We start from the raw sequence: 26,212 nt of genomic DNA on the forward strand, positions 1-26,212 counted from the left end.
ATCCTCTTTCAGAGAGTTGGTGCAGACTTGAGGGGCTGAGTAGCCTCTCTCTGCATTATAGGGATTCTATGGAGATATAACACAGATTTTTCCTTTCTCTCTGGAAATGTTCAAATTTTGCAAATTGGTTTCAGTGTTTTTAATAAATTTCAATCTACCTCCATGGCCCTATGCATCCTCAGATATAAGACAAAAAGGAATAGGAACATGAGTGGGTTGTTTGGTTCCCTCGAGCCTGTTCCACCATTCAGTAGTATCACGACTGATCCGATAATACAAAATACTATGGTCATGTTATCTAATCTCTTGGGAAGGATAAGAACCAGATATGGAATAAACCTTCTGCAAAGTGGAACGTCAACATCATATTATATATATTTTTTAAGTAATTGTTTTCAACTGGCTAAGGCTGTTTCTGACTAGATATAACGCTATGCTAATAACTTTATGCAGTCGGGAAAGTTATGCACTATTCAGATTGCTAGTCAATGATGCTAGTGAGGACAGTCGAAGGGACAATGGAGTAGGTACCAAGGAAGTACAATCTGAGTTTCAGCTCAACACTGAATATGTCTATCTTATTGTTTTTGTAGGATCCAAAACTGCTCGTGATTCAGAACTACGTCACATATGAAAGGACAGCTGGTCAAATTTGGATGTTGCTCCAAGAATGTGACACTTCACGTGTCCTAAAGATGAAGTACTGATCCAGGTTCAAAGTTTGATAGTTTTTTGACTTGCAAGTTACTAGAGAGAAAGAGAGAGAGAGAGAATACCATTGTGCACTAGACAAAAAGGAAACTACTAAAATCAGTTTTTACAGTGGCAATGGGAAAATGTGAAGCAATATTTCAAGCTGGAAATGGGAATACACTAGAGATGAGTTTGATTTCAAATTGTCAAAGCAGAGGCAACTCATTTGTAAGAGGTTGAACCTATTTCTTACAGCTGCACAATTCAGCTCATTATCTTTCCCTTGGTTTGAGAAGCCGACTTGACTTGCCCATTAAAAATTGTGGGGTTGAACTGTCATTAGACATCAGAATGGCGCTGCAAATTGATATCAAATCTCTCAGAGATCTAGAACGTGAGAAGGTTCTGGAAGTTCTTCATCGGGATGAAATGCTACGTAAAGCTGAACAAGAGCGGATAAGGTGAGCAGCATCAAAATCTTATCTTTCCAAAGAGCAGTATTATTGGTGACTTGTGCAAAGAAAGTGGCAGATTTATGAATGTTAAGGCCAAAGCAGAAAAAGTACAGGGGCTCTATTTTAAGGTATGAAAAAGCAGGACAGATAAGTTTTGCTGGTACCCTTCATTTCCAACTTCTATTGATTTTCTTATGCAAAGAACAGGACAGCACAGGAACAGGCCCTTCAGCCCACCAAGCCTGCGCAGGCATGCAATCCCTTTCTAAATTACAGATCTTTTGCCTCTGCACAGTCCATTTCTCTCATGTATTTGTCAAGATGCCTTTTAAACATTGCTATAGTACTTGTTTCTACCATCTGCTCTCGCAGAGGTTTCCAGGCACTTATCACCCGCTGTATAAAAAGCTTGCCTCTTAATTGTCTTTAAACTTTCCCTTTGTACCTTAAACATACATCCTAATAATTTACATTTGTACCCTGGGAAAGAGTCCAAATACCCTTTCTATCCATGCCTCTCAAAATTTAGTAAACTTCTATCACGTCGCCCCTTAGCCTTCGATGTCCAAGTGAAAACAAACCAAATTTGTCCAATCTCTCCTCATGACTAATATGCTCCAAACCAGGCAACATCCTGGTAAACTTTTTCTGTACCCTCTTCAAAGTCTCTATATCCTCCTGGGAAAGTGGCGGTCAAAACTGTATGCAGTATTCCAAATGTGGCCTCACTAAAGTTCGATATTGCTGTGACATGACTTGCCAATTTTTATCCTCTATACTCTGATCGATGAAGGTAAGCACCTCGTATGCCTTCTTGATGACCTTATCCACTTGTATGTTAATGCTTCTAAGGGTTCTACCATTTCATGTATACTTCCAAAATGCATCACCACGCATTTGACCACATTAAATTCCATCTGCTATTTCTCTGCCCAAGTCTCCAGCCTACCTGTGTCCTGCTGTATCTTATGGCAAACTTCCTCACTATCCATAACTCCCTCAATTTTTGGGTCATCAGCAAACTTACTAATCAGACCACCTACATTCTCCTCCAATTTTTTTTTATACATGTATATATCAGGGGTCACAGAGAAACATCCCCGCACTGCTACTTCTTCTATAACCAAGCTAGTTCTGTATCCATCTTATCAGCTTACTGCACATCCCATGTGACCTCACCTTCTGTGAGACCCTGCTGAGGGAAACTTGCTAAAGTTCATGTAGACTGTCAGTTCCTCAAAAAAACCATGTTTGTCAGTTCCCCAAAAAACTCAATCACGTCCTCTCCCACACAAAGCCATGCTACCCAACACTAATAAGATCATATTTTTCCCCAAATGTGAACAAATCCTGTCCCTAATATCTTCTCCAATAATATTATCTTAAAAAGGAAATTAGGAGAGCCAGAAGGCGTCATGAGAAGGCCTTGGTGGGTAAGATTAAGGAGAACCCCAAGGTGTTCTACAAATATGTGAAGTGTAAAAGGATGAGAAGTGAAGGGATAGGACCTATAAAAGATCAAGGGGGAAAAGTCTGTGTAGAACCGGATGAAATGGCAGAGGTGCTTAATGAGTACTTTGCCTCGGTATTCACTGTGGAAAATGATCTGGGAGGTTGTACTGCAGGTTTGCGGCAGACTGAAAAGATTGAGTATGTGGATGTTAAGAAAGAGGATGTGTTGGAACTTTTAAATCCAATCAAGATAAATAAGTCACCGGGACCGGATGGGATGTACCCCGGGTTACTATGGGAGGTGAGGGAAGAGATTGCAGAGCCCCTGGTGATGATGTTTGCATCGTCGATGGAGATGGGAGACATTCCGGAGGATTGGAGGATTGTGGATGTAGTTCCTATTTTCAAGAAAGGCAACAGGGATAGCCCAGGAAATTACCGACCGGTGAGTCTGACCTCAGTGGTTGGTAAGTTGATGGAGAGGATACTGAGGGACAGAATTTATGAACATTTAGAGAAGTTTAGTATGATCAGAAATAGTCAGCATGGCTTTGTCAAGGGCAGGTTGTGCCTTACGAGCCTAGTTGAGTTCTTTGAAAATGTGACTGAACACATTGACGAAGGAAGAGCGGTGGATGTGGTTTACATGGACTTCAGCAAGGCGTTTGATAAGGTCCCCCATGCAAGACTTCTTGAGAAAGTGAGAGGGCATGGGATCCAAGGGGCTGTTGCCTTGTGGATCCAGAACTGGCTTGCCTGCAGAAGGCAGAGAGTGGCTGTGGATGGGTCTTTTTCTGCATGGAGGTCAGTCACCAGTGGTGTGCCCCAGGGATCTGTTCTAGGATCCTTGCTGTTTGTCATTTTCATAAATGACCTGGATGAGGAAGTGGAGTTAGTAAGTTTGCTGATGACACGAAGGTTGGTGGTGTTGTGGATAGTCTGAAGGGATGTCAGAAATTGCAGCGAGACATAGATAGTTTGAAAGACTGGGTGGAGAAGTGGCAGATGGACTTCAACGCGGATAAATGTGTAGTGGTCCATTTTGGCAGGTCCAATGGGATGAAGGAGTACAATATCAAGGGTAGGAGTCATAGCAGTGTTGAGGAGCAGAAGGACGTTGGGGTCCAGGTCCATAGGACTCTTAAATCGGCCTCGCAGGTGGAGGATGTTGTCAAGAAGGCATATGGTCTGCTAGCCTTCATTAATCAAGGGATTGAGTTTAGGAGTCGGGAGGTAATGCTGCAACTTTATAAGGCCCTTGTCAGACCCCACTTGGAGTCCTGTGCGCAGCTCTGGTCACCTCACTACAAGAAGGATGTGGAAGCTATTGAGAGGGTGCAGAGGAGATTTACAAGGATGTTGCCTGGATTGGGAGGCATGCGTTATGAAGATAGGTTAAGGGAGCTAGGTCTCTTCTCCCTGGAGAGACGACGATTGAGAGGCGACCTGATAGAGGTTTATAAAATGTTGAGAGGTATAGATAGGGTGGATTCTCAGAAGCTATTTCCCAGGGCTGAAATGGTTGCTACGAGAGGACGCAGGTTTTAGGTGCTGGGGAGTAGGTACAGAGGAAATGTCGGGGTAAGTTTTTCACTCAGAGGGTGGTGAGTGAGTTGGATCGGCTGCCGTCGATGGTGGTAGAGGCAAACTCATTGGGGTCTTTTAAGAGACTTCTGGATGAGTACATGAGATTTAATGGGATTGAGAGTTATAGATAGGCCCTGTTGGTATGGATATGATCTTGTGGGCCGAAGGGCCTGTTTGTGCTGTAGTGTTCTATGTTCTAATGTGATATAAGGCTCACTGGACTGTATTATTGTGCTTCTTCCTCTCCTGTGACTAAAGAGGATATAAAAATTTTGTACAAGGCCCCAGCAATTTCCACCCTTGCCTCCCTTACTGCCCAAATCTCCAGCTTATCTGTATCCTGCTGTATCCTGTGGCAATCCTCCTCACTGATGTGGAGAAGCCTCCTCACTATCCATAGCTCCCTCAATCTTTGGGTCATCAGCAAACGTATTAATCAGACCACCTATATTCTTCTCCAAAATATGTTTTTATATATGTATATGTCAGCGGTCCCAGAAAAACACCCCTGCACTGCTAAAAGTCCTGGGGATTTGTCTACCTTATGATTTTCAAACCACCCAACACATTTTTAAATATCAACTTGCCCCTCTTTAGACTCACCATCCACCATGTGAATACTGATACAAAGTATTCATTAAGGACCTCAGCCATTTTCTCCAGCTCCACACACACATTCCCCCGTTTGCCCCTAGCTATGTTCCTTATTTACATATAAAATGCCTTGTGATTTTACTTAATCCTATTTGCCAAGGACATTTCATGGCCCCTTTTAGCTCTGCTTGGACAAGTTCTTTCCTGCTTTCTTTATATCCCTCATGGGTTTGGTCTTCAGTTTCTAAAATCTGTATGGCTCCTTTTACTTTTTTATTAACAGGTTGGAGGGGCTAAATGACACACCCTGGTTCCTGTGCTCCTATTAAATGAGTAACATGGATGGTTACAATGATTTCTAAAAACATGTTTTAAGTAGACAAAATTGCCCGTCAAATTTAAATGATAAACATTACAGCACTATATTGACCAACTAGAAAATGCTGCACAGAAAAGATCGATGACAGATCAATTTCTTTAATAGCAATAAATGAAACACTCAATTAACAGGTGAAATATCTCCTTAGAGGCCAGTGCCCCTTTATTTACAAACTCTATTCCATTCAGAGTGCTTTTGGTACACAGTCAGAATCTGGAGTGCCAGAAGACCTCACACTCCCAGTTTTATACACACGCATCACTCCCTGATAAAAGTAATAATTGCCTGCCCAATCAGGCAGTTCATTCTCCAACAGGCCAACCTCTAGTTGCAGTCTTCCCCTTCCCTTCTTGGGCTGCTCATGCACCTCATAGGTTTCTTGATGTTTCAGCGCTGGATTCAGATCCTCCAACTCGGCAAGTGGGAGGAGTGTATCTAACAGGTCCTGTTGCGTGTGCTGGAGTTCTAGTCTTTCCTCTTCCTCAAGTGGCAGAGGAGTAGCTGTGGCTTTGCACTGTTCATTTCGGACTCAGAGGTCCGAAGCATGTGCAGGAAAGTGGGGCTGGCCCTTCTGGGAGGTGGGGCTGGCCCATGTGGAGGTGGGGCTGGCCCATCTGGGAGGTGGGGCTGGCCCTTCTGGGAGGTGGGGCTGGCCCTTCTGGGAGGTGGGGCTGGCCCATCTGGGAGGTGTCTCTTCTGTTCTTGGCTCCCCAGTAGTGTTGGCTCTGGGATGAACTGTGTGCAGGGTACAAATTTGAAGTTTGCAGATGACAACATTTAGAAGCATTATAAACTGTGAAGAAACCAGTATTGAACTTCAAAAGGACGGAGACAAGTTGTTGGCGTGGGCAGATAGATGGAAGATTAAGTTCGATTGAAAAATGTGCATTTTGTTATGAACATGGATAGACAATACAAAATAAGGGGTAAAGTTCTTCAGGGATAAAGGACGTGGGCATATATATGCATAGATCATTGAAAGTGGCAGGACAGGTGAAGATTCATAGAGTCATACAGTGCAGAAAAGGCCTTTCAGCCCAGTGAGTCTACACTGACAATTACCATGAAAGGCACACTAATCCCATTTTCCAGCAGTTGTACCATAACCTTGAATGTTATATTTGAAGTGTTTATCTGAATATTTTTTAAAGATTGAAAGATTTCCAGCTTCCACTACCTTCCTAAACAGTGCATTTGAGATTCTCACCACCCTCTGAGTGAAAAGGATTTTTCTCAAATCCTCTCTGAATCTCCTGCCCCTTACCCTAAAACTATGCCCATAGTTATGATAGACCCCCCAACCAAGGGAAACAGCAGCTCCCTGCTTACCCTTATTATCACCCATGCCCCTTATAATCTAATACACCTCAATCATGTCCCTCCCCAGCCTTCTCTGCTCAGGGAAAATAATCTAAGGCTATCCAGTCTGTCCTTACAGCTCAAATGCTCCACCCCAAGCAATACGCTGGTGAACTCCTCTGTAATCCCCCTCGTGCTATCACATTCTTTCTATAGTGAGGTGATCAGAACTGCACACCAGCCGTACTCCAGCTGGGGCCTAATAATGCTCCTTGCTATTGTATTCTATGCCACGACTAATAAAAACAAGTGTCCCATATGCCTCCTGAGCTAACCTATTCATGTGCTCTGCCCCATTCAGGGATCTGTCCCCCAACATTTTTTATCTATATCATTTACTAGAAAGTATATAGTATTCTGCTTTATTTCTAGGGGCATGGAGTTCAACAGCAAGGCACTTAGGTTGAAATTATGCAAGACACTAGAGACCCCAGCTGGAATATTGTGTAAGTTCTGGGTGGCACACACTATTGGAAAGATGTGGATGCATTGGAGAGTGCAGGAGAGGTTTATAAGAATAGTTCAAGGATTGAGAAACTTTAGTAATGAGTAGATTGGAAAGGTTGGGACTATTCTCTGTGGAGTGAAGAAGGCTAAGAGGAGATTTGATATAGGTGTTCAAAACCACAACTGGGCTGGACAGAGTAAGCTTGTTAAGGGATCAAGAGTGGGAGGATACAGATTTAAAGTGATTTGCAAAAGAAGCAAATGTGATAGTCATAGAGGTTTACATCATGGAAACAGGCCCTTCAACCCAACTTGTCCATGCAACCCAATTTTTGCCACTAAGCTAGTCCCAATTTCTTGTATTTGGCCCATATCCCTCTATTCCCATCTCACCATGTAACTGTCCAAATGTTTTTTAAGAAACAAAATTGTACCTGCCTCTACTACTATCTCTGGCAGCTCATTCAAGGCACTCACCACCCTCTGGTGACAAAATTGCCCCTCTGTACCCTTTTGTATCTCTCCCCTCTCACCATAAATCTATGCCCTCTAGTTTTTTGTCTCCCGTACCTTTGGGAAAAGATGTTGACTATCTAGCTTGCCTGTGCCCCTCATTATTTTATAGACCCTTAAGACACGCAAGGTAAAAAAAAGTCCCGATCTATCCAGTCCCTCCTCATAACTCAAATCCCAATAGAATCCTAGTAAATCTTTACACTCTTTCTTGTTTAATAATACCCTTTCTATAATAGGGTGACCTTTCTCACACAAGTGGTCCGGGTTTGGAATGCACTGCTTGAATGTATGCTGGAGGCAAGTTCAATTGAGGCATTCAAGTGGACATTAGATGTTTACTTAAATTGATAAAATGTGCAGAGGTATGGGAAAAGGCAGGAGAATGTGTCTGCACCATGACTTAGTAACAGTGAGCCAAATGGCCTCCCTCTGCATCGTAACAATCCTATAACTCATGAGAGAATTGGACAGGCCCATAGCTACTTGACATTTACTGGTTTGCCATATCATGGTCATGTTCAGCCTGCCAGTCTTCTGGCTGGCAACCACAGCTGCTTCTGAGTCCATTGCTGAGACCTCCCTCGTGGGAATTAGATTCAGTCCATTATGTGCTGAAATCTCTGGCAAGGAGCCTGATCCCATGACCTTACTATTATATTAAAAAATCCAAGAAATACTTGTTCTCTTTTAATAAAGCATTTGGTAAGATGTTTCATACAATTAAAGATATGCAACCTGCACCAAAATACAAAAGCGAAAATAGTGTGGATGCTGAAATCTGAAATAAAACGTTTATTGTCTTATCCAGGTCTGGCTTCATACCATTGGCAGCCGGCAGGTGGCCCACGTAGTGGACCTGGCTGACCCTGAATCTGCACTTAGCAGGGTTGAGCTTCAACTGTATTGTCCTGATTCTGTCAAGGACCAAGCACAGATTTGCAAGAACCTTGTGAATATATTGGAAAATATTGCAGGAGTAGGCCTGAGTAGGACTGGAACAAGGAACGTTCGCATGACTCACAGAAAGACAGGTCCATGCCAGTACCAATGGCCACACCTTTTACTTGCAGCAAGTGAGATAAATTAAAGGAGCAATTGCTGAATGACAGAACAAATACAGCTTTCCACTTCTTCCTTGAGCCAAAGTCCGAATAATCCCCATCCATCACCACTCTCCTCTACCTGGCAACTCTTTTACCATTACATCAATGACTATATTGGTGCTGTTTCATGCTCTTAGCCGGACCTGGAAAAATGTATCAAATTTGCTTCCAATTTTCATCCTTCTTTAGCTTCACGTGGTTAATCTCTGATTTGATCACTCCTTTCTTGACCTCTGTCTCCATTTCCAGTGATAAACTGACCACCAGAATTTATTACAGCCCCCCATCCCCTACCACAATAGAGTCATAGAGGTTTACAGCATGGAAACAGGCCCTTCAGCCCAACTTGTCCTTGCTGCTCTTTTTTTAAATCCCTAAGCTAATCCCAATTGCCCGCATTTGGCCCATATTCCTCTATACCCATTGCACCCATGTAACTATCTAAATGCTTTTTAAAAGACAAAATTATACCTGTCTCTACTATTATCTTTGGCAGCTTGTTCCAGACATATACCATCACCTTCTGCGTGGAAAAAATTGCCCCTCTGGACACTTCTGTATCTCTCCCCTCTCACCTTAAACCTATGCCCTCTAGTTTTAGACTATCTTGACTACAACCCCTCGCACCTTGCTTCCTGTGAGGAATTCATCCCATTCAACCAGTCTGTCGCATCTATTCTGATTATGCCACCTTTGAAAATGGCACTTCAGATATGTCTGCTTTTTTCCTTAATCAAGGCTACCCCCCACCCCATGGTTGACGACCCACTCAACTGGGTTTGACCTCTTTCCAGCACTCTGTCCTCCCTTACTCCTTCGCCATCCTCCCAGAACCATGTTAGAGTTCGCCTTATCCTCACTTTCTACCCCACCAGCTTCTGCGTTGAAAGGGTCATCCTCCCACCATTTCCACCAACAAGTTGTGACTTATGGTGGCATGATGCCAACTTCCTCTTATGCCCTCTGTCAATATTCTCCTCATCCCTTCCCATGGTACTTTCCCTTGCAAACACAGAAGGTGCAACTTCTGCCTCTTTACCACCTTCTCATTGTTCAACACCCTAAACATTCAAGACCCTAAACACCTGAATCACTCCAGGAAGTGTGGAAAACGTGCAGGCCTGCAGGTGAGAGTGAAACAATGCAATGCCAAGGCTCCCCTCCCAGCTTACTGCTTGCAAATGTCCAATCTCTGGAAAACAAGATGAGCTCAGAGCCAGACTCACTTTCCAAAGAGAACTGAGGGACTGCTGTGTACTTTGTTTCACAGAGACATGGCTCACTCCTGCTTCACCAGATTGTCCCTACTACCAGAAGGCTTCTCAATCCATCAAATGGAACGTACACCGGCCCCAGGCAAGGCTAGGGGAGGTGAGGTCTGCTTCCTAATCAGCACCTCGCAGTGCCTAGACATAGCAACATGAGCAACTTTCTGCTCCCCTGATTTAGAATACCTGATACTAAAATGCTGCCCCTACTACCTTCCAAGGGAGTTCACCTCCGTTATCCTGATGGTTGTTTACATCCCACCCCATGCAGACGAAATATACCCCACTATGAATAGCCTTGGGATGAAACATCCCGAGGCATTGTTCATCATGGCCGGGGACTTCAATCAGGCCAAGCTCCAGAGCATACTACCAAGTTACCACCAAGACGTTTCCTGCTCCACCAGAGGCCCAAACATCCTAGACCACTGCTACACAAATATCTACTGCTCTATCGCCTACCCACACTTTGGCAAATCAGACCGCAAGGCTGTGCTCCTGCTCCCAGCTTAAAGCAAAAACTGAAGTGGGAAAATCCATTAAAGAAAGTTACACAATTTTGGTCTGAGGAATCAGATGATCTCCTACGGGGCTGCTTGGAGTTGGTGGACTGATCAGTATTTAAAAACTCTGCGACCAACCCTGAACGAGTACGCCACTACAGTAACTGACTTCATTAGTAAGTATGTAGAAGACTGTGTGCCAAAGATGCAAATCCGTGTGTTCTCCAACCGGAAACCATGGATGAACAGGGACATCCACTGCTTGCTGAAGTCCAGGTCTGAGGCGTTCAAGTCAGACGACCCTGACCCATACAGGAAAGCCGTATACGATCTAAGAAGATCCATCAAAGATGCCAAAAGACAGCACCAGACCAAGCAAGACCTAACAGGCTACAAGATGAAGGCATGTAAACTTGCTGGCTCCAACACACCCATCCCTGATGAGCTCAATGCATTCTATGCCTGCTTTGAGCAAGAGACCTGCAAGAGCATGCCTTCCACCGTGGAAGCCCTAGATAAACCTGTATCTGGTGTCACCATTGCAGATGTCAGAGCAGCTTTCTTGAAGGTCAGTCCATGAAAAGCGACTGGCCTGGATGGGGCAAACACAGTAAAAAGTCTGACAACAGGTTGTACCGGGGGACTCAGATGAGCACTCAGATCCTATGCAGATCAGCTGATGGCAGTATTCGCAGACATCTTCAACCTCTCTTTACAACAATTTGAGGTCCCTATCTGCTTTAAGAAAACGATTATCATCCCAGTACCTCAAAAAACCAAGCAAAGTGCCTCGATGAATGTTGTCCTGTGGCTCTAACATCCATCGTTATGAAGGACTTCGAAAGGCTAGTCATTGCACGATCAATTCCTGCCTCTTGGACTACCTGGATCCACTTCAGTTTGCCTACTACCACAACAGGCCCAGAGCAGACACCATTTCCCTGGCCCTACACTCAATCCTGCAACATCTAAATATCAAGGACACCTATTTCAGACTCCTATTTATTGACTATAGCTCAGCTTTCAACAATATTTTTCCCACAAAATCTCCAAACCCTGTGGCCTGGGTCTCAGCTCCTGCCTCTGCGACTGGATCCTGAACTTCCTAACTCACAGACCACATTCAGTAAGGATCGGCAACGGCACCTCCTCCACAATCATCTCAGACCCCTACTATACTCCTTATACACCTATGATTGTGTATTCGATTTTCAAGTTTGCTGACAACATCACTGTAGTGGGACAGATCTCAAACAATGATGAGACAGAGTACAGGAATGACATAGAGAATCTGGTGAACTGGTGTGGCAACAATAATCTCTCCCTCAATATCAACAAAACAAAGGAGATTGTCATTGACTTCAAGAAGCATCGAGGAGAACATGCCCCTGTCTACATCAACAGGGACAAAGTAGAAAATATCAAGAGCTTCAAGGTTTTAGATGTCCAGATCACCAACAACCTGTCCTGGTCTCCCCCATTGATTTGATTTTGATTTATGATTGTCACATGTATTTATATACAGTGAAAAGTATTGCTTCTTACGCTATACAGACAAAACATACAGACAAAAACATAAAGAAGGTAAGTTCATTCAAAAGTCTGACAGCAGCAGGGAAGAAGCTGTTCTTGAGTCAGTTGGTATGTGACCTCAGACTTGTGTATCTTTTTCCTGACAGAAGAAGGTGGACAAGAGAATATCTGGCGTGCGTGAGGTCCTTTGATTATGCTCGCTGCTTTATTGAGGCAGCGGGAAGTGTAGGTAGAGCCAGTGGATGGGAGGCTGGTTTGTGTGATGGGTTACACTCATGACCTTTTGTAGTTCATTGCAGTTTCAGGCAGAGAAGGAGCCATACCAAGCTGTGATACAACTAGAAAGAATACTTTCTTTGGTGCATCTGTAAACATTAGGAGAGTCATAGCTGACGTACCAAATTTCCTTAGTCTTCTGAGAAAGTAAAGGCACTGGTTGGCTTTCTTAACTATAGTGTCGGCGTGATGAGGGGGGGTGGTATCAGGACTGGTCGTTGGTCATCTGGACACCTAAGAACTTGAAGCTCTCGACTTTTTTTACTTCATTCCCATTGATGTAGATAGGGGCATGTTCTCCTTTACGCTTCCTGAAGTTTTGTTAACATTGAAGGAGAGATTATTATTGCCGCATCAGTTCACCAGATTCTCTATCTCATTCCTGTATTCTGCCTCATCATCGCTTGAGACCTAACCAGCTACGGTGATGTCATTAGCAAACTTGAAAATCGAATTGGAGGGGAATTTGTCCACGCATAAGGAGTATAGTGGAGTGCTGAGAACACAATCTTGTGCATCACCGGTGTTAAGGATGATTGTGGAGGTGATGTTGTTGTCTATCCTTACTGATTGTGGTCTGTGAGTTAGGAAGTTCAGGATCTAGTCGCGGAGGGTGGACAGAGTGGTGAAGAAGGCATTCAGCATACTTGATTTCATTGATCAGAACATTGAATACAGGAGCTGGGATGTCTTGTTCAAGTTGTACAAGACATTGGTAAGGCCACACTTGGAACTGTACACACTGTGTACAGTTCTGGTCACCCTATTGTAGAAAGGATATTATTAAACTAGAAAGAGTGCAGAAAAGATTTTCTAGGATTCTCCTGGGACTTGATGGTTTGAGTTATAAGGAGAGGCTGGATAGACTGGGACTTTTTTCTCTGGAGCGTGGAAGGCTGAGGGGTGATTATAGAGGTGTGTAAAATAATGAGGGGCACAGGTCAGCTAGATAGTGAACATCTTTTCCCAAAGGTAGGGGAGTCAAAAACTAGAGGGCATAGGTTTCAGGTGAGAGGGGAGGGATACAAAAATGTCCAGAGGGGCAATATTTTCACCTGGGAGGGACGAGTGTCTGGAACAAGCTGCCAGAAGTAATAGTAGAGGCACATTCAATTTTGTCTTTTGAAAAGTGTTCAGACAGTTACATGCATAAGATGGGTATAGAGGGATATGGGTCAAGCATGAGCAGTTGGGACTAGCTTAAGGGTTTAAAAAAGGGGACAGCATGGATAAGTTGGGCCGAAGGGCCTGTTTCCATTGCTGTAAACCTGTGACTCTATAACCATTGGCACACAGGGATGGAGCACCCAATTGTATTCGCCTCAGGGGTCTTAGCATATGCGGAAAGGTGGCATACGCAAATTGGGGACGAGTGTTTGTCAGTAGTATTCCCCCCACCTCAAATTGGAGGAAACCCCTGTAGACATGGGGAAAATGTGCAGACTCCATACAGACAGTGATTCAAGCTGGGAATCTAAACCAGGTCCTTGGCACTGTGAGGCAGCAGTGCTAACCACTGTGCCACTGTTTCACCCTCAGATGATCTGAGATACCTACCAATACCCACTAGCCTACACTCCCCTTATTGTGAAAGATGGACAAAGTCATTGTGACATTAAATTTCACGAACACTTTGCCAATATCAGCCATACAACTTCAACCTCAAACCCGGAAACATCCCATCTTGGCAAAACTACATTACATCATATTAAATGGAGGACAACGGGAGTATCTAACACAGAACTTAAAAAAAAATACCAAGAGCTGAGCATTGAGGATGGTATCATTCTGTGCAGAGCCCAGGTGCTTAACCTGCATCCAGCCCAGTAACCGATTATACAAGAGCTATATAACAGCCATGCAGGGATCCCAAAATGAACATGCTAGCTAGAAGCAATGTTTGTGGCCTGGTGTGCATGGGGACATAGAAAAGCTGGTTAAAACATGCAAAATTTGCCATGACAACCAGAAGATTCCACCAATAACATCCTTACATTCCTGGGAATGGCTGGGGAAACCCCTGGTACAAGTGCATGTGGACTTTGTATGGCCATTGATGAGCCTGACATTCCCATACTGATTGATACCACTCCAAATGGATTGAGATGCACCTGATGGCCTTTACCACCTCTCTTAACTATAGAAAGGCTCAAGCAGTGTTTCAGTACACAGTATACTGGAAGTCCTCATAACAGTCAATGGGACCCTGTTTACAATAGAGAGTTTTAATGACCACAAATGGAGTAAGGCACACTCTATCACCTGCCTTCAAATGATTTGGAGTGACCAGTCCAGGTATTATAAAAAATGGCCTGAAAAAACAAACTGAGATCCATAGACACAAAATTGGCATGGTTCCCTTTTAACTACAGGACAACGCTGTAAATGATAACGAATTCAGCCCTGGTGGAATTCCTAATGGGCAGATGCCTTTAGACCAGGCTTAGCCTCGTGTTCCCAAATCTGAGTGGGAAAATTGAGGAAAAAGAAAAGCCCAAAGAAGAGGACATAAACTTGACAGTGTTTTTAAGCTGAGAGACGATTAGGGAGGTGATGGCCCAGTGGTATTATTGTGAGACTATTAATCCAGAAACTCAGCTAATGTTCTGCGGACCCAGGTGTGAATCCCACCATGGCAGCTGGTGGAATTTGAATTCAATAAAAAAAAGGAATGGTCTACTGATGACCATGAAACCATTGTCAATTGTTGGAAAAACCCATCTAATTCACTAATGTGAACCTGGTCTGGCCTACATGTCACTCCAGAGCCACAATAATGTGGTTGATTCCCAAATGCTTTCTGAAATGGCCTATATGTGACTCCAGAGCCACAGCAATGTGGTTGATTCTCAGCTGTCCTCTGAAATGGCCCAGCAAACCACTCGATTGTGTCAATCGCTACAAAGTTTCAACAGTGAAATGAAACCGGACAGACCACTTGGCATTGATCTGGGCACTGGAAAAGACAATGGTAAAACAAACAACCCTATCAACCCTGCACAGTCTACCTTACTAACATCTGGGGGCTAGTGCCAAAACTGGGAGGGTTGTTTCACAAAATAGTCAAGCAACAGCCTGACAGTCCTTCTCACAGTATCATATCTTACATTACCATCCCTGGATATGATCTGTTCCATTGACGGGACAGACCCAGCAGAGGTGGTGGCACAGTGGCGTACAGATGGGAGGGACTTGCCCTGGGAGTCCTCAGTGTCAACTCTGGACCCCATAAAGTCTCATAGCTTCAGGCTAAACATGGGGCAACTAAACTCCTTACTGGCTACTACGTACCCTCCTCCTGCTGCTGATGAATCAAACCATATTGAACAACACTCGGAGGAAGCATTGAGAGTGGCAAGGGCGTAAAATGTATTCTGGATGGGGAATTTCAATGTCCACCAGCAAGAGTGGTTTGGCAGCAACACTATTGATCAAGTTGGTCTGGTCCTTAAGGATATAACTGCTAGATTAGGTCTGCAGCAGCTGGTGAGGAAACCAAAAAGAGCGAAAAACATACTTGACCTCATCCTTACCAGTCTGTCAGCTATACATGAAGTATCAGTAAGAGTGACCACTGCACAATCCTTATGGAGACAAAGTTCCACTTTCACATTGTGAGTAATCTCCATCGTGTTGTGGCACTATCACCACGCTGAATGGATCAGACTTCAAGTAGATCTAGCAACTCAAGACTGGGCATCCATGACACACTGTGAGCCATCAATAGCAATGGAACTGTACTCCAGCACAATCTGCAACCTCATGGTCTGGCATATCCCTCACTCAACCATTGTCATCAAGCCAGGGAATCAACCTTAGTTCAATGCAGAGTGCAAGAGGGCATGCCAGGGGCAACACCAGGCGTATCTGAAAATGAAGTGTCAATCTGGTGATGCTACCAAACAGGGCTCCTTGCTTGCTAAACAGCATAAACAGCAAGTGATAAGACAAAGCTAAGTGATTTCACAACCAACAGATCAGATCTAAGCTCTGCAGTCCTGCCACATCCAGTCATGAATAGTGGTGGACAATTAAACAACTCACTGGAGGAGGGGGCTCCACAGATATCCCTATCCTCAATGACGGAGGAGCCCAGCACATGAGTGCAAAAGATAAGGCATTCACAGCAATCTTCAGCCAGAGGTACTGAGCGGATGATCCATCTTGGCCTCTCCCAATGATCCTAGAATATCAGATGCCATTCTCCAGCCAATTCGATTCACTCCACGTGACATCAAGAAACGGTTGGAGGCACTGGATACTGCAAAGGCACTGGCCCTGATAACATTCCGGCAATAATATTGAAGACTTATGCTTCAGAACTTGCTGCTCCCCTAGCCAAAGTCTTGCAGTACAGTTACAACACTGGCCAGCAATCCACCCAGCAATGTGGAAAATTGCCCAGGTATGTCCTGTATACAAAGCAGGACAAATCCAACCCAGCCAATTACCGCCCAATCAGTCCACTCTTGATCATCAGTAAAGTGATGGAAGAAGCCATCAACAGTGCTATCAAGCAGCACCTGCTGAGTGATGCCCAGTTTGGGCTTCGTCTGAGTCACTCAGCTCCTGAGCTCATTACAGCCTTGGTTCAAACATGGACAAAAGAGCTGAATTCCAGAGGTGAGATGAGAGTGACAGCCCTTGACATTAAAGACGCATTTGACTGAGTGTGGCATCAAGGAGCCTAAAATCAATGGGTATCAGGGGGGCAGATTCTCCACTGGTTAGGGTCATACTAGGCACATTGGAAAATGGCTGTGGTTGTGGAGGATAAGTCATTTCAGCTCCAAGACATCCTGCAGGAGCCCCTCAGGGTAGTGAGCTAGGCCGAGCCATCTTCAGCTGATTCATGAATGATCCTCCCTCTGTCATAAGGTCAGAAATAGAGATTTTCACTGTTGATTGCACAACGTTCAGCACCATTCATGACTCCTCAGATACTGAAGTAGTCCATGTTCAAATGCAACAAGATCTGGACAATATCCAGGCTTGCATTGACAAGTGGCAAGTAACATTCATGCCACACAAATGACAGGCAATGATCATCGCCAATAAAAGACACTCTTAACTACCACCCCTTGACATTCAATGGTGTTACCATCACTGAATCCCCCACTGTCAACATCCTCAACCAGAAGTTCAACTGGACTCATCACATAAACACAGTGGCTACAAGAGCAGGTCAGAGGTTAGGAATACTGCGGCGACTAACTCATTTCCTGACTCCCCGAAACCTGTCCACTATCTACAAGGCAGAAGTCAGGAATGTGTTGGAATACTCCCATTTGCCTGGATGGGTGCAGCTCCACAACAATCAAGAAGCTTGACATCATCTGGGACAAAGCAGCCCACTTGATTGGCACCACATTGATAAACATTCACTCCCTCCACCACCAACGCTCAGTAGCAGCAGTGTGTACTATCTACAAGATGCACTGCAGCAATTCATCAACGATCCTTAGACAGCACCTTCCAAAGCCACGACCATTTCCGTTTAGAAGGACAAGGGCAGCAGATATATGGGAACAAAACCACCTGCAAGTTCACCACCAAACCACTCACCATCCTGATTTGGAAATATATCTCCATTCCTTCGCAGTCGCTGGGTCAAAATCCTGGAATTCCTTCCCTAATGGCATTGTGGGTCAACCGACAGCACATGGATTGCAGCGTTTCAAAAAGGCAGCTCAGTACCACCACCTCTAGGGCAATAAATGCTGGCCAGTCAGCAACGCACATGTCTCATGAATGAATTTAAAAAAAGACACCGTCCATGTGTGAATTTTCGAAGACAGTGGAATTTAGACCCAAGGAGTTGTCCTTGCAAGAACTAGAACAATTTTATACACTAAGAGCTGGAGACAAGACAACGAAGAAACATTGAACACCTCTGACATTGGGAGCTTTCAGCAGAAACAACTACTGTACAGACATGCCATCATTGGCACCATGCACATTGACAGGCAGGCAAGACACACCACCACAGAAGACATAGGAGAAGCCACTGAGGCCTCATAAGGGGAGGTGATGGCCCAATGGCATTATCACTAGATATTAATCCAGATGCTCAGCTAATGTTCTGGGGACCTGGGTTCGAATCCCGCCACAGCAGATGGTGGAATTTGAATTCAATAAAAAAATCTGAAATTAAGAATCTGCTGATGACCATGAAACCATTGTCGATTGTTGGAAAAATCCATCTGGCTTACTGATTGTCCTTTAGGGAAGGAAATCTGCCGTTCTTATCTGGTCTGGCCTACATGTGACTCCAGAGCCACAGCAATGTGGTTGACTCTCAGTTACCCCCCACCCCCAAGGGCAGTTAAGGATGGGCAATAAATGCTGGCCAGCCAGTGGCGCCCACGAATAAATTTAAAAAAATGGAATTAGAGGTGTCGGAGTCACAGTTAGAGATCAATGCCGAGTGTGAGCCACCTACAATGAAACTTCAATGTTCATCGAGGAAGAGATGATGCCTGTTAGTATAATCCCCTTAATCAGACTGAGTATGCAATGGAAAGAAGGCCTTGGGAAAAATATGACAGCCCCAACGCTTTAGGATGGAGGGGGAACTCTTGGATCCAGAGGGAGAGGGGTGTGATAACCTTCAGGAATCCCTGATTGATCTCCCTCTGGGACTTGTGGAATATGAGTTCCTGTGTAATAGGTGATTGCCTACCCAGAACTTATCTCCCAAGCCCTTGATAAGGCAGAACACTGAGTGGATCCAATGATCTATTGCCCTGAATGTGACTCATAAACCATAAAGTTGTGTTTAAGTTTTGATTTAAGAATAAAATATTGTTCCTTTTCCAGTCAGAATTATTACACCTTCTTCATCAGTCTCCCATGCGGTCCCTTGTGAGCTTTGCTGAAACCCATAAAAACTACATCAATTGCCTTACCCTCATCTACACACCCAGTCTCCTCCTAAACATTCAATTAACTTTGTTCGATGAACTTTCTCTGAACAAACCTTATCTTTCCAAGTGGAAAGGTATTTTACTCCTTCAAATTTTTCTCTGATAGTTTTTCTACCATTGATGTGAAATTCACTGCTCTGTTAATCCCTGGTTTATCTCTAGAACCTTTCTTGAAAAGTGGAACCACTTCAAACCTCTGGCACCTGCACTGTGGCCTCATCTCTTAATTAGGCATGTCAAAACCCTCGGGATTCAACACTGAATTCAATTACTTTAGACTGTAACCTTTTTCTTCCATCGTAACCCTATTTTTATATTCCAAACACATTGTTACTATGCAGAAACCCCTCCCTTCCTCCATTTGTTACTTGTTAAGTTTTGCTGTGTCTTTGTTGCAATCTCTCCTGGCTCTACTCTGTTCCAGCTGTTCCAATCCCTATCATGCAATATATAATCCAATGCATTTTCCCTTATGTAGTTCTGAAGAAGAGTCATATAGACGCGGCACTAGCTGTTTCTCACCCTACAGATGCTGCCAGATTTGCTGATTTTTATTTTGCAGCATTCTTTGTTTTGTTTCTACACCAAAATATGTTGAATATGTTTGGCAATAGATAAAAATTACAATGAAATTATTATATCACAAAAGTGGTACCACCCTAGCAGTTTGACTGTAACAAACAATAATAAAGTTTCACTTTTCAGTTTTCATTTTTACGAAGAAAAGTAATGTTGACTGCACCATGTCCTTGTGTCTGTGATCAGTTTGTGCCACTGAAAATGCTGCTTCCTTTTTATGCAGGAAGTTAAAATTGGAATATCAAGAAATTCGGAGGAAGGGGGCAAAAGTATCCAGCCGGGAATACAGTATCCGATCCTGCGCTCGATGTCAGACCACGCTAGGGTTGGTGTTTAATGTTGGTGTGGTGTGTAGTATCTGCAGTCACAAAGTGTGCAGCCAATGCTGTGTGTACAAAATCAATGGAGCCTGGAGATGCACAGTGTGTCATGCTCATGGGTAAGAACTTCTCAAAATACATCTCACATTTCTCGTTAGGTATTGAGAGTTCCTATGTCAATTCAATATACAGCTATATTCAAGCTATAGACTGCAACAGGTTGTGTTGTCATTTGATCAGATATCATATAACCAGACAACACATACTCAGATGGCAGGTGGTCAGAATGATCAAACCTACAACACCTAGTAGTGTTGACGAGCAGAGAGATATCGGTGTACATGTGCATAGCTCCCTGAAAGTTGGCACCCAGATTGATAAGGTTTTTAAGAAGGTGTGTTAGCTTTTATTGGTAGAGGGATTGAATTTCAGAGCCGTGAGGTCATGTTGCAACTATACAAAACTCTGGTGCGGCCGCACTTGGAGTATTGTACAGTTCTGGTCGCCGCATTATAAGAAAAATGTGGAGGCATTGGAAAGGGTGCAGAGGAGGTTTACCAGGATGTTGCCTGGTATGGTGGGAAGGTCTTATGAGGAAAGGCTGAGGGACTTGAGATTATTTTCATTAGAGAGAAAAAGGTTAAGAGGTGACCTAATTGAGGCATACAGGATGATCAGAGGGTTAGATAGGGTGGACAGTGAGAGCCTTTTTCCTCGGATGGTGATGGCTAACACGAGGGGACATAGCTTTAAATTAAGGGGTGGTAATTATAGGACGGATGTCAGAGATAGATTCTTTACTCAGAGGGTAGTAAGGGCGTGGAATGCCCTGCCTGCAGCAGTTGTGGACTCGCCAACTTTAAGGGCATTCAAATGGTCAGTGGATAGGCATATGGATAACAATGGAATAGTTTAGGTTAGAGGGTCATTAGATTGGTTCCACTGGTCAGCGCAACATCGAGGGCCAAAGGGCCTGTACTGCACTGAAATGTTCTATGTACAAGAATGTCTCCAACCAAGGATGGCAGCACTAGCAGGGCAATGAGCAAAATAAATTGCTATAAGAACTCTGCAACTTGGCTTTTCCCAAAAGTGTGAGAGTAATGTCATTGAGCCATGTTCAGCATCCACCATTTCCTTTGCTTTCCCTATCCTTTCCATTTCTGAGCAACACCACTATGCAAACACTAGGAATGGCTGATGGCAAATTCAGGTGTGAATGCATCTCATGTAGGGTGCTTCAGTGTCAGGGACCTGGGTTCGATTCCCGGCTTATATGGAGTTTGCAATTCTTCCTCTGTCTGCATGGGTTTCCTTTGGGTGCTCCAGTGAAAGACATGCTGGTTAGGTGCATTGATCTGAATAGCGCCGGAGTGTGGCGACTAGGGGGATTTCACAGTAACTTCATTCTAAGCCTTATTTGTGACTAATAAATAAACTTTACTTTTCACTCCTCTATAATCAACTGAAACATAGAAACTAGAAGCAGGAGTAGGCCATTCAGCCCTTTGAGCCTGCTCCATTCATTTTGATCATGATTGGTCATCAAATTTAGTCTCCTGATTTCACCCCCCCACCCCCCAGCCCTTGATCCCTTTAGCCCCTAGTATTATATCTAATCCCTCCCTGAAATCACACAATGCTTTGGCCTCAACTGTTTTCTGTGGTAGTGAGTTCCACAGATTCTTCACTCTCTGGGTGAAGAAATTTCTCATCTCAGTCCATAAGGCATAAGACATAGGAGCAGAATTAGGCCATACGGCCCATTGAGTCTGTACCGCCATTCAATCATGGCTGATATTTTTCTCATCCCTATTCCCCTGCCTTGCCATAACTCCTGATCCCTTTATTAATCAAGAACCTATCTATCTCTACCTTAAAGATATTCAATGACCTGGCCTCCACAGCCTTCTGCGGCAAAGACTCCCACAGATTCACCACTCTCTGGCTGAAGAAATTCCTCCTCATCTCTGTTGTAAAGGATCGTCCCTTTAGCCTGAGGTTGTGCCCTCGGGTTCTAGTTTTTCCTACTAGTGGAAACATCCTCTCCACATCCACTCTATCCAGGCCTCGCGGTAAGTTTCAATAAGATTCAAAGAACAAAGAACAAAATCAGCCCAGGAAACAGGCCCTTCGGCCCAACAAGCCCGCGCCGCCATCTCAACACCACCAGTCCACCTCTCTACCCACGACCCCTATCTAATGTGTTATGGCCATCCAGATTGAGGGAAACTGATCTAGGGACAATTTATTCCTGCCAATCAGCCTAACAGCACATCTTTGGGGTGTGGGAGGAAACCGGAGCACCCAGAGAAAACCCACGCAAGCACGGGGAGAATGCGCAAACTCCCACAGACACCGGCCCAAACCCATGTGTCTGCACAGCAATCAGCGATAGTCACTGAGCTGTCGTCTTGCCCAGTATCTTGTCCAGTTCAGGCACACACTAATGACATGAAGCACTAGGCCAATCTCGAACAACCAAGAGCAGCCCCAGTACGACCCATCGCGTGTATGCCCCTCGTTGGACACGAGGTAGACCGACTTAAAACCTGTGAATGAAAAAAGAAAAAACATTATTATCATACTATACCCATTTACATTACCAGGGACACCCCAATGCTAATGACCCTTATTTAAAAGGATCTCCTATATCCACCCATCTCCAACTCAGTCATGTGCTTGTCTAAGTTACTCTTAAAGGACTCTAGCGTGTTTGCCTCCACTACCTTACTTGGCAGAGCATTCCATACCCCCACTACCCTCTGTGTGAAAAACCTCCCTCTAATATCTGTGTTGTACCTCTCCCCCCTCACCTTAAGTCCATGGCCCCTTGTCCTACGTGTCTCTATCATAGGAAATAGCTTACCTCTGTTTACTCTATCTATACTGTTCATAATCTTATATACCTCTATTAGATCCCCCCTCAGTCGGCGTCTTTCAAGGGAAGAGAGCCCCAATTTATTCAATCTTTCTTCATACCCCAGTCCTTCCATACCAGGCAACATCCTGGTAAACCTCCTCTGCACTCTCTCCAGAGTCTCCATGTCCTTCCGGTAGTAAGGCGACCAGAACTGGACGCAGTACTCCAAATGCGGCCTAACTAACGTTCTGTACAACTGCAACATTAGACTCCAGCTCTTATATTCTATACCCCTTCCTATAAAGGCTAACGTACCATAGGCTTTCTTTACTACACTCTCCACTTGCACTGCCACCTTCAAAGACTTGTGCACTTGCACCCCCAGGTCTCGCTGCGATTCTATACTCCTTACGGGCTTACCCTTTATCATATAACTCCCCCCTACATTATTCCGGCCAAAATGCATCACCTCACATTTATCCGGATTAAACTCCATTTGCCACGTATCTGCCCAATCAACCAGCCTATCAATATCCCGCTGTATTGCCAGACACTGCTCCTCACTGCCCGCCAATCCAGCCATCTTGGTGTCATCAGCAAATTTGCTCTTCCAAATCCTTTATATACACTACAAAGAGAAGAGGTCCCAGTACCGAGCCCTGCGGCACACCACTAGTGACAGACCTCCAGCTAGAAAAAGACCCCTCCACTACTACTCTCTGACTCCTCTTTGCAAGCCAGTGCTCTACCCATCTAGATACCTGACCACGTATCCCATGAGCTTTAATCTTCTGTACCAACCTACCATGAGGGACTTTGTCAAACGCCTTACTGAAATCCATATAGACGACATCAACGGCTCGTCCTTCGTCAACTGTTCATCCTTCCAAACTCCAACGAATACCAACCCAGTCTCCCCAGCCGTTCCTCATACGACAAGCTCTTCATTCCAGGGATCATTCTTGTGAACCTCTTCTGGACCCTTTCCACGGCCAGCACATCCTTCCCAGATATGGGGCCCAAAACTGCTCACAATACTCCAAATGGGGTCTGACCACAACCTTATATAGCCTCAGATGTACATCCCTGCTCTTGTATTCTAGTCCTCTCAACATGAATGCTAACATTGCATTTGCCTGCTTAACTGCCGACTGAACCTGCACGTTAACCATAAGAGAGCCTTGAACAATGACTCCCAAGTCCCTCTGTGTTTCTGGTTTCCTAAGCATTTTCCCATTTAGAAAATAGCCTATGCCTCCATTCCCCCTTCCGAGGTGCATAACCTTTCCACATTGTATTCCAACTGCCACTCCTTTGCCCCCTCTCCTAACCAGGTCATTGAGTGTCTTTAAGGTAGATATAGATAGGTTCTTGATTAATAAGGGGAGCAGGCGTTATGGGAAAAAGGTAGGAGAATAGGGATGAGAAAAATATCAGCCATAAGTCCTTTAGCAGCCCTCCCTCCCGCTTCCTCAATACTTCCTGTCCCTCTAAATTTCCCAGAAGGTTTACCCCTTTTCCTCAAACTATGATCCCTAGTTCTGGATTCCATACCATCAGAACATTCTTTTTGAATCTACCCTTTCTAATCCTGTTAGAATTTTATAAGTTTCTATGAGAACCCCTCTCGCTCTCTAAATAAACTCCAGTGAATATGATCCTAACTGACTTAGTCTCTCCTCATATGACAGACCTGCCGTCCCAGGAATCAGCCTTGTAAACCTTCACTGCACTCCCTCTATAGCAAGGACATCCTTTTTCAGATAAGGACATCATAACGGCACACAATACTCCAGGTGTGGCATCACCAATGCTCTATTCAACTGTAGCAAAACACCCCTATCCGTATACTTAAATCCTCTCATTCGGATGGTAAACATACCATTTGCCTCCTTTATTGCCTGTTGTACCTGCATGCTTGCTTTCAGCGACTGATGCACGAGGACATCAAAGTCTGGCTGAGTATCCACCTCTTTCAATTTATACCCATTCAAATAATAACCTGCCTTTATATATTGCTGCTGAAGTGGATAACCTAACATTTATCCACATTATACTGCATCTGTAATGCATATGCCCACTCACTCAGCCTGTTCAGAAAGTTTGGGTAGAGCTCAAGAATAGGAAAGGAAATGTTGAGGGTTTACTATAGGCCACCTAACTGCCAGCGGGAGACAGAGGAACAGATATGTAGGCAGATTTTGGCAAGGTATAGAAGTAACAGGGTTGTTGTGGTGAGAGATTTTAATTTCCCCTACATTGACTGGGACTCACTTAATACTACTGGCGTGGATGGGGCAGAGTTTGTAAGGAGCATCCAGAAGTGCTTCTTGAAACAGTATGTAGATAGTCCAACTAGGGAGGAGGCCATACAGGACCTGGTATTGGGGAATGAGCCCAGCCAGGTCATCAGTATTTCAGTAAGGGAGCAGCTTGGGATCAGTGACCACAGTTCAGTAAGCTTTAAGGTACTGATGGATGAAAATAAGTGTAGTCCTCAAGTTAAGGTGCTAAATTGGGAGAAGGCTAATTATAACAATATTAGGCAAGAACTGAAGAATGTAGATTGGGGGTAGGTGTTTGAGGGCAAATCAACATTTGGCATGTGGGAGGCCTTCAAGTGTAAGTTGATAGGAATTCAGGACTGGTACATTCCTGTAAGGGTAAGTATGGCAAGTTTTGGGAACTTCGGACAACAAGAGATATTGTGAGCCTAGTCAAAGAGGAAAAGGAACACACGAAGCAAGTGAAATGAATACAAGGAAAGTAGAAAAAAACTGAAGCAAGGAGTAAGGAGGGCTAAAAGGGGTCACGAAAAAGCATTGGCCAGCAGGATTAAGGAAAATCCTAAGGCTTTTTATACATATGTAAAGAGTAAGGGGGTAGCCAGGGTGAGGGTTGGTCCACTCAAGGACAAGAAGGAATCTATGCTTGGAGCCAGAAGGCTCCAAGATAGTAAATGAGTACTTTGTGTTAGAATTCACCAAAGAGAAGGAGTTGGTGGATGATGAGTCTGGGAAAGGATGTGTAGATAGTTTGAGTCATGTTGAGATCAAAAAAGAGGAGATATTGGGGCTCTTGAGAAACATTAAGGTAGACAAGTCCCCAGGGCCTGATGGAATACAGTCATAGAGTCATAGAGGTTTACAGCATAGAAACAGGCCTTTCGGCCCAATGTGTCTATGCCACCCTTTTTTTTTAAAACCCTTAAGCTAATCCCAGTTGCCTACATTTGGCCCATATTCCTCTATACCCAACATACCTATGTAACTATCTAAATGCTTTTTAAAAGATAAAACTGTACCTGCGTCTACTATTACCTCTGGCAGCTTGTTCCAGACGCTCACCACCCTCTGTGT

At 44.3% G+C, this 26,212-nt stretch overlaps 1 protein-coding gene across 1 annotated transcript in view; it reads left to right on the forward strand.

Annotated features, from left to right (window-relative positions):
* Positions 1-1,044: 1,044 nt before the first annotated feature.
* The window catches only part of sytl3 (synaptotagmin-like 3), a 100,607-nt gene continuing 75,439 nt past the window's right edge, over positions 1,045-26,212 (forward strand). Inside the window, exons 1-2 of the mRNA XM_080183470.1 lie at positions 1,045-1,154; positions 19,894-20,109. Coding sequence (XP_080039596.1) covers positions 1,045-1,154; positions 19,894-20,109 — 326 coding nt within the window. The remainder of the gene's footprint in view (positions 1,155-19,893; positions 20,110-26,212) is intronic.

The sequence above is a fragment of the Carcharhinus amblyrhynchos genome, unplaced genomic scaffold (genome assembly GCF_965287045.1).
Source record: "Carcharhinus amblyrhynchos unplaced genomic scaffold, sCarAmb.v2.hapA chromosome_296, whole genome shotgun sequence".
NCBI classification, from domain to species: domain Eukaryota; kingdom Metazoa; phylum Chordata; class Chondrichthyes; order Carcharhiniformes; family Carcharhinidae; genus Carcharhinus; species Carcharhinus amblyrhynchos.